This window comes from Eurytemora carolleeae, unplaced genomic scaffold, assembly GCF_000591075.1.
Source record: "Eurytemora carolleeae unplaced genomic scaffold, Eaff_2.0 scaffold432, whole genome shotgun sequence".
Lineage (NCBI taxonomy): Eukaryota > Metazoa > Arthropoda > Copepoda > Calanoida > Temoridae > Eurytemora > Eurytemora carolleeae.
In genome coordinates this window covers 170073-184218 of record NW_019396354.1, presented here as the reverse complement: position 1 = coordinate 184218, position 14146 = coordinate 170073, and the positions used below count along the sequence as shown (strand labels likewise).

The 14146-nt window shown below is 33.5% G+C and overlaps 1 protein-coding gene across 1 annotated transcript; it reads left to right on the top strand.

Annotated features, from left to right (window-relative positions):
- The first annotated feature begins 105 nt into the window (after window positions 1-105).
- Window positions 106-13889, top strand: LOC111701587 (uncharacterized). The gene is made up of 12 exons (XM_023472934.1): window positions 106-134; window positions 3145-3193; window positions 3957-4020; window positions 5431-5483; window positions 6056-6153; window positions 6757-6848; window positions 7660-7726; window positions 8095-8220; window positions 10044-10121; window positions 10221-10329; window positions 13451-13592; window positions 13786-13889. Exons 2-12 carry the CDS (start codon window positions 3149-3151, stop codon window positions 13887-13889), a joined length of 978 nt encoding a protein of 325 aa, XP_023328702.1. The 5' UTR covers window positions 106-134; window positions 3145-3148.
- Window positions 13890-14146: the final 257 nt, after the last annotated feature.

The following is a 14146-nucleotide window of genomic DNA, read 5'->3' as shown; positions in this document are numbered from 1 at the left end:
GAAAGAAAACCTGTAGAATGAAATGAATGTAATAAAATGTTTTATTTACAATAATATATTCTTTAAAACTTGAAATGAGTATACTTTTCAAAAGTTGTTAAAATGCAAGTCTATACGGTTCACGAATAATGCTCGTAGAGAAAAACAGCTAAAATAATTATTCTAATCTTTGTATGAAAATGAGTTTATTAGGGACTGTAAACATATTTTTAAGTTACCTTTGATTAGGTATATATAAATTAGATAGAAAAAACAGTTAATTTTAATTTGCCGTTTCCATCTTTAGAAACAGTTTGAGAAATTCTCAGAATTAAACACTTTTCAAGTAAAACAAAGTTCACTCTACACTATATAAGATTTCGGTAAGGGGGCGGAAACGTCATGTATGTGTGTCTGTAACAAAAGAGTGTGTGTAAAGTTTACCGAACCGAAGGTGTGTACAGTAGCTATATACAGTACATACGAATCTCGGTATTTGTACAGTCTAGGAGAGTACATTTGTTTATTGTTAATTGTTTACTTAACATAAGTTTAATATACATGTAGTTTATTATTTATATATTTAAGTCAACACTATAAGCCAAATTTTTATGCAAAGAATATAATTTGATTAAAGTTTACAATAAACTACTCGTTATTCCAGCTTAATTATAATTGACAACATTGTTCTGCAATTTTCTTGACTGTAGTCATGTTGTGTGTCTGTACCAAAAGAGTGTGTGTAAAGTTTACCGAACTTGTCTGCAAAGCAGTGGGACTGGCTTTCTCCTAATCTCTAAGGCCTTTTTCTAGGGGGGGGGGGGCGTGGGACGCCCCTAGTCTATACATAGATTTCGACCCGGCCCCAGTCTAGAGATTCTAAAAAATCTAAGACATGTTCATTGTACATTGTACATCCTTTTTTCAAAATTGCATGCTTAATAAGTTAGCGTTTATAATACACAATGCAATTTTTTCAAAATTATCGATTTTAATACATCGTTTTGAAAAATCGTTAATTATCTACACTGCACTGCGTCAAATAACTCACATTCTCGTGGAGAACTTTTAAAGTAAAAATCTTAAATGTTTAAAAACGGACGAAGCCCACCTCCAGATGGAATTGTATGGTGTATCTTTCTCATGTTAGAAGAAAATTCAGTGCTCCTTAATTAGCCTGAGTCCCAATTTAATGAATTTGAGCCGTGTCTTAAATTCGCCAAAAATCAGTTTCAATTGAGCGCCGGCTTAAGTCTTGAAACATTGAATACAACTTTAAGTGAAACCAACCATATTTGAGCCGGGGCTCAAATTCTTTAAATTCGGCCTCTTTATCTTATTTACTATTAAACATATCGACGCTTTTTAAAGAGCTATATTAAGAAAAACTAAAATATTTTGAATTTTTAATCTGTGTCCGGAGTTCCGGACATTTTCTTTTCTCTTCAAAACTTCCCGCTTAAACCCCTAAATTGTTGACTTCTTTGACTTTCCTGGCTTTCAAGTCAACAAAATTAATATGAAGACTGGAATCTAGGTAACATGATATAAATTTTTAAATATATTTCCCCCCCCCTACCCCCTTCTTCCCTTTTATCATTTTTAGAAAACAGTAGCTTGGGGTTTAAGCGGGTAGAGAGCTATAGAGGCAACAAAGCTAATTGTACCAATTATATTGTAAGAATGTTACCCTCTCCCTCTGTCTAGTTTACAGTGTTTGTAAACAAAGTAAAGTGCTATAGACCAAAGGTAGTTATTCTAAAAAAGATGATGTACAGTGATAACCAGAAAACTCTGACAAGGAAAGACAACTTTTATACTCAAGTTATGGCTTTAAAAATGGAACACAACAGTTATACAGCGTAAAAAGACCTATCTCACTAAATTAGTGACTTGTAAAACTATTTGTCATCTTCCTATTTCAAAGTTTACTGATCATCACTGTACATATGGTCCCTGATATTTATATTCCTTGAAGGGTTAAAACAGAATGAAAATAATATTACTAAGAAATATGTTTAAAAATGCTAAAAAAATGTTGTGCTTCTGCGATGTTTTTCATAATTCTCTTAAGCTTTAAAGGGAGTGTTCGCGAAAAATGAAAGGGGGTATAGGCTTAATGCGATAAAAAAGCGCTTTTGATCGCTACTAATCTTACTTCTATCTGTTGCGTCTATATGGAGAAAATTGTTAGAAACGACTCACACCGAAGAACGTAGTGTTCATACAAATTCAGAAAGATGCAACATTCAACTCGGATCGTAAAAAAATCTATTTAATTCCCAACAAATTATCCAGATTTTACAAACAATAGTCATCGATTATTTTTCGACGCATTCGTAAATAGTTGATATTTTTTAATATTTTGTATTTTTCATGATTTGAGAGTTACATTTTTTCCTGTTTCGAGGATTTTTGATAATGAAGACGACATTTTCATATTTTCCAAGAATGTTCGAAAATCCAGCGCCAGCGAAAATTAATCTAAAAAAACAAAATCAAAAATATTATGAAATATTAACTATATATGAATGCGTCGAAAAATAACCGATTACTATTGTTTGTAATATCTGAATTATTTGTTTGGAATTAAATTGATTTGTTTACGATCCGAGTTGAATGTTGCATCTTTCCGAATTTGTGTGGGCGCTGCGTTCTTCCGTGTGAGTCGTTTCTAACAATTTTCTCCTTATAGACGCAACAGATAGAAGTAAGATTAGTAGCGATCAAAAGCGCTTTTTTATCGCATTAAGCCTATACCCCCTTTCATTTTTCGCGAACACTCCCTTTAATGTATTTCTTTCAAAAACTTTAAAAACTATTTGAAAATACAAATCTATAAAGTAAATTGTTTTTAATCCTAAAATCTGTTTTTTTTAATTTCTCTGAAAAACGGCAGGAAATTTTTAAAACAAATCTTTTTAATGCCTTTTTATCCAAGATTTCCTGTAGCCTCTATCATGTATCCCGTATATTGTATCGTGTATCAAGGTAACTGTATTCTGTGTTCTGTATCCTAATTACTGTATTCTGTATCCTGTGTATGCTGTATGCCGGATGAAAATACTAAAGTACACCAGACGAAGCAACTTTTGTCCTATTGTGTTAAATAATACCTTTAATGAATACCATTCTCTCCGACACCTGTTTTTCACTTGTTCCCAGCTAAATGTTCTTTCATTTCATGAAAAATGTTCTTGCACTGAAACAGAAGTTAAGTATATAACAATCAAAGCGATACAGTGATTTTACAAAAGTTCTAAAAATTCTTGGATTTTACTTTTTATGTGAGTCATTTTATTTAATGATGTTGACTAATTCTTTCTTGTAACAAAGTAAACAACGTGTCAATTTTGTCCCTTAGCAACTTTGTCCCAGTCAACTATGTCCCCTGGCAACAATGTCCTTTGGTCACAATGTCCCCTGGTAACTTTGACCATGTCAACTATGTCCCCTCGCAACTCTTTGTCTCTTGACAACTTTTTCCTTTGGCAACTCTTGGTTCCCTGAACGTTCTTGGTCCCCCGGTAACTCTTTGTTTCCTGGCAACCTTGTCTTCTGGCAACCTTATACCCTTGCAACTCTTTGTCCCCTGGCCACTTTTGGTTCTCTGGCAACTCTTTGTCCCCTTGGAACTCCTTGTTCCCTTGGAACTCTTTGTCCCCTGGTAACTCTTTGTTCCCTGGCAAATCTTTGTCCACTCTTTGTCTCCTCACAACTTTGTTCCCTGGTAACTTTCCCCTGGCAACTCTTAGTTCCCTGGCAAATCTTTGTCCACTGGTGACTCTTTGTCTCCTGACAACTCTTTGCCTGCGGTATCATAGTCACTGCCCATGGTTTCTTTGACAAATTTTACGCTCCTCATTCCGACCCAATCCTTTCATAAGGAAAAAAGTTCCCACGGCTTGACTATGATCCCTATAATCAGCTAATCTAAGTAAATATTTTTAAATAAAGTTAAATATATTTGTTTTTAGGAGTCCCAACTTGGGATATTCGACTCTAGCATGCTGATTTTACTCCTTATTTTCATTCCTTTAGGAATAATTCATTCCAGAAATCAATATATTTCTATAAACAGTTAGAACCAGAAAACAGTAAAGAATATTTTTTTAATTTCAAACTAAACTATTTTCAAGATATATAAGTTGCAACAATTGCAAATCACAAAATTCTTAGAGAAATTTCTTGAGTTAAAGGGACTGTGCGCCTAATTTCAAGTGACCCTCATTGCAAAAATGGCAATGCCCGATTCACTACCGTACCCTTAACTAGATATGAACTAGATATCAAAGTTTATAAATTGGAGAACTGATTATTTGAAATTGTGGTTTTTCTACAAAGTGACCCACACTTGAAATTACGCTCACAGTCCCTTTAAAGAAGGAAGAATAGTAGATTCAATCCACGGTATATTCTGGTTCTCACTGTATCTGTATTCTGTATTCTGGTTCTCACTGTATCTGTATTCTGTATTCTGGTTCTCACTCTATCTGTATTCTGTATTCTGGTTCTCACTGTTTCTGTATTCTGTAATCTAGTTCTCACTGTAAGTAAGTAAGTTTTGGTTTATCAAAGTATATATGATATGAGGAAGTTTTGATACTATACTTTTTAGCAATATTTCTTTAAATTTTTAAAAAAAGAGATTACTATTCTTTTATCTCCGGATTTGAGAGAGCACATATTATACGCTCTTTTTCCTGCGATACTATTCAATATTTTGGTTTTTATTATTCCATACAGGTTGGGATGGATCCATACAGGTTGGGATGGATCGTTTCCGTTTTTTTGAAAAAGCGACGAAGAAACAACTAAAAACGAAACGATCGTGTTTGAAAGTAGTGTTTTTGAAAAACGGTAGTTTACAAAAATTATCGTTTCTCGTTTTTAAAAACAATCGTTTTTTTAAAACAACCCTTCGTTAATAACCGTTAGTGACTACCCTTTGTTCACGACCGTAAAAGACTACCCTTCGTTCACGACTGTTAACGAAGACCCTGATCGTTAACTATCGTTAACAATCTTTTATATTTTTTATATTGAATATACATTTTTGGTGGGAAAATCCGAGGTCGGAAACATTCAATTATTTTTTTTCGATAAAAAAAACATTTCAGACAACATTCGTAACTTTATCTTTCCAAAACTCAGATTCACTAGTAATTTTTTTTATAAAATGATGGTTTTAGAAAAACGATCGTTTTTAAAAAACGATCATTTTTTAAAATCGATCATTTTAAAAACGTTTGCTTTTCGTTTTCAAAAAACCTATCGTTTTCAAAAACGATTGTTTTTCGTTTTATAAAGTTCAAAACGAGTGGTTCGTTAAGCGTTCGTTATTTCGAGCGTTTTTGAAACCGATTAACATTTTTTAATTATGTAATATTTCGTATTTTTTACTTATGAAAATGTAATTTTAAAATATCTGGAATGTATCTGAACTTAAAGCGGAATCTACTACCTGCTGCAACAAAAAAGAAATTGTTGGGGACTCTCCAGAAGTAAATATTTTTATTATTATTTATATTACCATGATCCATGATCTCGTTAAGAATTGAGTAAATGAGTAACATCCAATGAGACTATATGTGAGGATGGGTAGCTTATTACCATGACTTTGTTAGGAGTGGAGTATACTAGTATCCTCCAATGGGACTATATGTGAGGATGAGTAGCTTATTACCATAATATTGTTAAGAGTGGAGTATACTGTAGTATCCTCCAATGAGACTATATGTGAGGATGGGTAGCTTATTACCATGATATTGTTAAGAGTGGAGTATACTGTAGTATCCTCCAATGAAACTATATGTGAGGATGGGTAGCTTATTACCATGATATTGTTAAGAATTGAGTATTCTAGTATCCACCAATGAGACTAGATGTGAGGATGGGTAGCTTATTACCATGATATTGTTAAGAGTGGAATATACTGGCTAGTATCCTCTAATGAGACTAGATGTGAGGACGGGTAGCCTATTACCATGACTTTGTTAAGAGTGGAGTATACTGTAGTATCCACCAATGAGACTAGATGTGAGGATGGGTAGCTTATTACCATGGTATTGTTAAGAGTGGAGTGTACTGGCTAGTATCCTCCAATGAGACTAGATGTGAGGATGGCTGTTCCTACTCTAAAGATAACATCACTAATATATTCTATTGCTTCAGGTAAAATGACAGTCTAGATTAATCTGACCCCTTTATTTATCGAGTTGGGCAAAAAAATTTGGCAAGAAAATACATGTTGGAACATTTTCTACAGAACACCGAACTACCAAAAACAATTCAAAATTAACAACATGTTGTATAAAATTATCAATATTATGTATAAAATGATCAACATGTTGTTTAAAATTATCAATATTATATATAAAATGATCAACATGTTGTTTAAAATTATCAATATTATATATAAAATTATCAACATGTTGTTTAAAATTATCAATATTATATATAAAATTATCAACATGTTGTTTAAAATTATCAATATTATGTATATAATGATCAACATGTTGTTTAAAATTACCAATATCCAAGATCCAAAAACGATCGTTTTTGCATTCTTTTTGCATCCTTTTTGCATACTTTGTGTTGTTTTTTTGCATATATCTTCTGTCAGGGTCAAAGTTTGACATCGTTTAAGAACAGCAAATGTTTAGAATACAAAATTTAAAAACATTTTTCTTCCTACACTATGCAAAATTTTGACGCCAAAAGGAAAAAAGGCAACAAATTATTTGGTTTTGTTACACTTCCTACCTGTTTGTTTAGTGATGTAACCTATGTAGCTGGAGGAGCTGGAGTAGAATATGTTCTTCCTCCAGGTTTCGATGGTACAGTACATGTAGTTGATTGTAGTTCAGGTAAACACGATTATATTAACTGTAAAAACCGGTTTATTTCAAGACGACTTTTTAGCTGCTAGGTCAAGCTGTACAGTACACCAATCAGCTTCTTCTAAGGAGATTATAGTGTGTATGTAAACCATAGAACACATACTAAGATAAATGCTACAGTGGATAGTAGCATTACATGCCTCTAAACTCTCGTAATCTAAAGCTTAATATTGTAAATTACATTACTCCTACTGTAAGTGCACTGTTTTATGTAATCTATGAAATCTTCTAGTTGTACGAAAAGCTAATGATTACTTGGTTACGCAGTACATAATATAATCGTCTAGTTGTACGAACAGCTGATGATTACTGGGAATTATACACAGTACATAATATATGTAATCTTCTAGTTGTACGAACAGCTGATGATTACTCACATATATTCAGCCTGCTTATAAACAGTCTCATCAATTTTTAAGACAGGGTTGACTTTGAGGTGTCGCAACGCCCTAAGCTTAGATTTTACCGCTCTAACTCACTTATGCTTTTCTGTAGCCTTTTACATGTAAATTTTAGCACTATAAAGCACTTGTTGTTAGCTTTAGTTTTTTAGAAGTAATTGGCAAAACTCTCAACAATTTAAGCATGAGAGCGTAAAACCATTAAATCGCAGTGTACTTGGTTATATACAGTACAAAACATATGTAATCTTCTAGTTGTACGAACAGCTGATGATTACTTGGTTACACACAGTACATAATATATTTAATCTTCTAGTTGTACGAACAGCTGATGATTACTGGGCAATATACAGTACATAATATATGTAATCTTCTAGTTGTACGAACAGCTGATGACTATTGGGCAATACAACAAATAATCATACCTGAAACCATCACTCAAGGGTAACTTTACTGCATAAATTAATTCAAAGGTTTAAAAGGAGAGTTCTTAAAAATATAAGTAGGTACAAAAATATAATATATATTTTGGGTACAAAATAATGATAAATATATTGGTGGAACACAAATATAAGGGGGTAAAAAAATGTAGGTATAAAAATATAAGGGGTACAAAAATGTTACGGGGTACAAGGATGAATAATAGTTGAGCTATGGATTAACGATTTTACTTTCTATGCTTAGTATTCTCTTTAGACAAAAACTTGCCTGCAGTTAGTTTAACAAACTAAAAAGTTCCAAACAAAAGAAAAAATATATATCACTGATTTTGACAAAATAAGTTTTAAAACACTGTTCTTTTGCATGTTTAGAGGAACTTGGGGGCCACGACAGTTCTGTGCTTCAGGGAGCTTTGCCACTGGTTTTGTTCTCCGATATGCTCCACTATGCGCAAGCAGATGTAATTTTGATGATGACACGGCTCTCATGGGAATTTGGTAAAATATTTTGTTTGGAATATTATTTTATTTCGAAAAAGTTTTGCTAGAGTGATGAGAGTCACAGTGAATCCAATGAGTATCAACCCTTTCAAAACATAAAGTCTGTGCCCAGAGATGAAATTAGTTAAACCTGAGTTCAAAATGTAAAAACCTTTTAATTTATCAACTCATCAGCATTTGATCAAGCTCGGGCATTCTCTGGAAGGTCGGGCCGGATACATCATCCTGAATATCTGGAGGAACTAAAGAATACTGTCTGCTCAAATAATAACAGACACTTCTGAGATATCATTATCAATAATTCTGCACTAAAAAAGATGAAAATATTTTATTTGTTTCGTCATAAAATACATTATAAATTGTTTCTCCTTCTTTTCATCTAAAATTTTGTAAGCTTACCGCAGAAACTGCCATTCAGAGGCGTTTTTGATGAAATATCAAGTTATGTGTCACCCCAAAATAAGGCAAAAATAATAAGGGTTGTTTGTGATATCCAGAAAACTCTGAAATTATAAGACGACTTTCAGACTGAAGATATGACTTTAAATGGTTCAATGCATATGGTACGCAGCAATTGTACAGTTTAAACAGACCCATTTAACTTTTTTAATAAGTGTCTGATAAAACTATATGCTTTGTAACACCAATAAATACACTTAAGTATTGCTTTAGGTCGTCTTCCTATTTCAAAGTTTTCGGTTATCACTGTATGTTTGTTCAAAAAAGTCTTCAATGAGGACTTTCTCATGATTCCCTCGGTAAAAGATTTAGAATTAAATCCCTCTTTAGCGTAGAATTAATTTAATCTCTGAGCACAAACTTCATTTCTTGAAATGGTTGAGCCCAAATAGATTATCAAGTACAATAGGTGGCAACAGAGAAACGGACCAATTATACACGACGTCACAAGTGTCAAATATAACATGAAAAACTAAATTTTCTCACATTAGTTGACATTTTTTCCAAGATCAAATAAAAAAAGTGTAAAACAGAAAATATTCTCCTCCTCAAAACAAACAAAAACTTATAAATATATAAAATTAAAAAACGGAAAATAATGAACACATAAAATTGCACTTATTTTACTGTAAGATAATCACTTTATTCTAAAATTATCACTATCATTTTGTTGGACACAAATACTGATTTGACACTTGTGACGTCAGAATACAGCTGTACTGAGAGTGTAAAAATTCTACTAGAATCTATTTGGTTAAGCCTCACTTTCGAGTCTAACTCAGCTGGAAATTTATGATTGCAGTTTAATTTGAACCAGGGTCAACTACTGGTTCAAGCTTAAAGGAGTTCAGTGAACGTAATTCTAAATGATTCCCCCCCCCCCACATTTAAAAGAGTAGCATGTCTGATTTACAACAGGACCCTTTAAGGCGTCTTTAAGTCTAAGAAACAATGGACAAAAATATTGTCATTTTTCCATTTAAAACAGTTTTAAATTCTGTAAATTTCGTTCTTTGTCAATGTTGAATAAAATCCGCAGGTTTTTTCCTAAATAATTCACTATAGTGTAAATTATCAATATTAGGTGAGTAGTAGGAATTAGCAAACCTAGAATTCAAGAAGTAAGACTAAGTAAAATCTGTAAAGTCTCATTCTTTTTTCTTTCTGAGAAATTCAAATTTCTGCAAAACTCTTCTTAAAATCTTTTTTTACCGTCGCTGAAATATGGATAGTATATTCTGAAAATAGTGTGATAATCATAATTCTTCGGAACTTCTGATCACTCGCAATCAAACTTTTTTTATCAGACTTGGAAGATGCATAAAAAATATATTTTACATTGCGCATTGTGCACTTCATAGGTTGAACTGTGGACCATACAATGACACCAGTATAGAATCTGGTGTTATATCATCATCTGTTCTACCAGACTACAGAAGGTATAAATATAAAGATAGATAGATAGATGATAGATAGAAAGATAGAGCAAATTTCACAGATATGTAATGGAAGCTATATAACATCTGTTTTAATTGTAGAATAGGTGGTGGAAGCTCTAAAGGGTTTGTATCAACTGCTAGACTAAACTGCCCAGCCAACTCATTCATTACACAGTCACAGTTCCTCTCAGAGTACTATGCAGGAGAGGTAATTAAAGGAGTCTGAAGTGACAGATTGGCTGATTTATTGACCGACTTATATCCTTTAAACCTTCTTTTGAGAAAAGTTGATTAAGATATCCTTTTTTGTATACATCTTTTCAGTTTCTCTACAAAAGACATGAAAAGATATTAAATTATCTCTCTTTATGATAAAAACGACGATATGCTACTCACGCTTTTAACTCTTTAAATAAAGAATCATTTATAATTTTGTTGAAAAGTTGTCTAAGTTAAAAAAATACAATTTTTACGAGAAATTTACATTTAATTTTCTGTTTATATCTATCAAACTATTTTGATAACAAATGACTATATTAAAAGGACTGTATGCGTATTTCAAGTGAACACAAAGTGTCAAAGTGTCGAGTCTGATTCACAATAGTATCCTTTTAATAATTAAATTCTATACCAAATTATTCCACTATAACAATAAATTGAATAACTTCTCTATATTTTCTTACAGTACAAGAACTTGGTTGAGTGAAATGATTTAAACCTTAACTGATAGGGATTTTGCGTCAGAGAAATCGAGGAAATCTTCCAAAATTAAAGACTTTATAATTACAGGATTCAAAACATCGATTTCCTACCCTTTATGAATCAAAGAAAGCTTTAAAGGGCACCAGATATACTCATCTTTAAAGATAGTTACTGGGAAATCACAAAGCCACAATTTCTTAAATCAAAATAGTAGAATTGTTGTAAATACCCTTCTCCATTAGTGGATCTTAAATCCGTATCTATCCAGGTACAACTCATCAGCTATCAATGTTAACACGGGCACAATCTTTTATTTCATCATTGCCAAACCAATGGGCACAATCTCAGCTCGTATGTTTCAACGAGAACCAGCTTTTCTCATTACTCAGTAAGGTTTCAATCTTAGCTTTGTCTTCATTACTCACCAGCGTCCAGCGCTTTCTCTTCATCATGCTCATCAAGGTTTCCACTTTATCCAGCCAATCTAGAGAGCTTAGTTCCATTTGTTTTTCGACTTTTCTTCATCATCAATATTATTCTTATTCTTCAGACTCAGTATTTTTTCCCAACCCTTCAATATTCCTTGTATTTGTTTTCGGGATACTTCTGGCTTACAGGGAATTCAGGATTTAAAGTCTTTATTTTAAACTATCAGAAATATTTCTCAAAGTAACATCCTTCCTTTCCGCTTGGTTAACTTCTTCCAATCCTAGGGTTTTCAAGCATACATTGTTAGAATTTTTCTCTGTTAAACTTGTATCAGGTGCCACAACTGTTTCTTTGTTCCTGTTTCTGGCTTCTCCACTTTCTACAACACTCCTGCTGTTTTCTGTCGTCTCAAAACTATATAAATAGTTTTTAACTCATGTCTATCAGGAGATAACTGTCGGTCTAGTACTGCCTTAATCTCTCTTTTGTGTTTTGGTTCCTTAGGCATGAAAAACAGACTTGTTTCCTTTAACGCTGCATCGTACAGTCCCTTGAGCATTTCATTCTTAAATTTAACCAGGCTCCTCTTGTCAGGAGTGTATGCTTGTAACCATAGCTCTTCCTTGGCAGTATAATATTCTCTGGTATCTTCACCACTTTCCTGTTTCCTATCCAGGTATTCCTGTTTCCGATATAACTTCATCTTGTTTGTATGAGCTCTTCTGGTATCCTCCTCCTTTCTATGTTTCTTGTTTAGGTATTCCTGTCCCTGGATATCATCAGATTTTTGTTGTGAGAATCTTTTCATCATTTCTGCAAAAAACACTCCTGCTTCATATCTCTTGATTACTGCTCCCGTTCAAAAAAACGGTATTTTATCTCTCTTCTAGCTGCTGTCGTGATACATGAAACCGTCATTCTTTTTATTTCTCTATCTGTGATTGTTTCCCAGTCATCGTTAAGCATTGTTTCATTTTCAATTTCCTTTCTGTGTTGCAACTCAATTTCTTCCACTCTCTGCAACACGGATTCCTATTTATCGCGTTGAAGTTTCCCATCTTCTCTTCTGATTTCTGATATCTGTTCTTTTTATCAAAACTGTCCTCTTACATTCTGTTACACTGTCCACACTTGTTGCTTCACAGTTACTGTTCTTCTAACACAGTTTTCTCCTATTACTATTTAAAACAGGTAATCCCTTGTACTTTGTTTCTTGGAGTCTTTTGACATTTAACTAGGGTTCCTTGATTTTCGCAGCTGCTACCACTTTTGTAGCAAATACCCTACTCTCAAATCTGTATCTATCCAGGTACAACTTATCAGCTATCAATGTCAACACATGAACACAAGCTCTTAATCGATCAATGCCAAACTAATGCGCACAATCTCAGCTCGTATATTTCAAGGAGGAACAGCTGTCAATGTCATCAGGGGAACTAGCTCTTAACTATCAATGCAAAACCAATGGGCACGATCTCGTAAGCTATGGATATCAATCAGAAGCTCGTAACTATCAATGCCAAACCGATGGTCACAATCTCAGCTCGTAGGTTTTAACAAGGACCAGCTATCAATGTCAATAAGGACACAAGCTTTCAACTATCAATGCCAAACTAATGGACACGATCTTGTAAGCTATCCATATCATTCGGAAACTCGTAACTATCAATACCAAACCAATGGTCACAATCCTCAACATGTTTGTTTAAAACAGGGAATAATTACTCTCTTGCAGTAAACAGTATGGAGTCTCTTGTTAAACTAAGTATATTTCTAGATGTTAGACTAAAGTTAGGTTTTGACATCGTAATTACAATTTATGCGCTGTTATATATAACGTAGTTAAGCAATCACAATATGGGTTTGAGTTTGACTGAGTTTCAACATATGATTTAGGTATTTACTAATGAGCGCATTTAACTATATGGACAATGTGCAACCTAATTTATCTAGATATACTATGGGCCTCTGTATTTATTACAAAATTCTAAATAGTGACCAAGGAAAAAAGAATACCATGTATTTTGCTGTGATAAAAAAGTCGGGTTAAAGACGCCCTTTTAAATCTCTTTTCCATATGGAGTACCGTTCTGTCAAACATGTATAAGTATATGACGGGGCGGACCGGGTCAACTGGTACTCCAACGTTTTCTATTCTCCTTGACAGTAAACAATCACTAAATATAAATATATTCCAGGATACAAGTGGTGGGATCTCTTGTCCTCCTGGTATTATCTGCACAAGCTTTTCATCAACATTCGATCCAATAGGAGGTAAGTCAGGACGCTTCTCGTCCTATAGAAGAGGTAATTCAGGACACTTCTTGTCCTATAGATTAGGTAATTCAGGACACATTTTGTCCTATAGAGGAGGTAATTCAGAACACTTCTCCTCCTATAGAGTAGATAATTCAGGACGTTTTTTGTACTATAGAGGAGGTAATTCAGGACACGTTTTGTCCTATAGAGGAGGCAATTCAGAACACTTCTTGTCCTATAGAGTAGATAATTCAGGACGTTTCTTTTACTATAGAGGAGGTAATTCAGGACACATTTTGTCCTATAGAAGAGGTAATTCAGGACACGGTTTGTCCTTTAGAGGAGGCAATTCAGAACACTTCTTGTCCTATAGAGTAGATAATTCAGGACATTTCTTGTACTATAGAGGAGGTAATTCAGGACGTTTTTTGTCTTATAGAGGAGATAATTCAGGACAATTCTTGTCCTATAAAGCAGGTAATTTAGGACGCTTCTTGTCCTATAAAGTAGGTAATTCAGGACGCTTCTTGTCCTTTAGAGGATGTAATTTAGGACACATCTAGTCCTTTAAAGAGAAGGTAATTCAGGCTGGTTCTTGTCCTATAGGGGAGGTAATTAAGGCCGGTTCTTGTCCT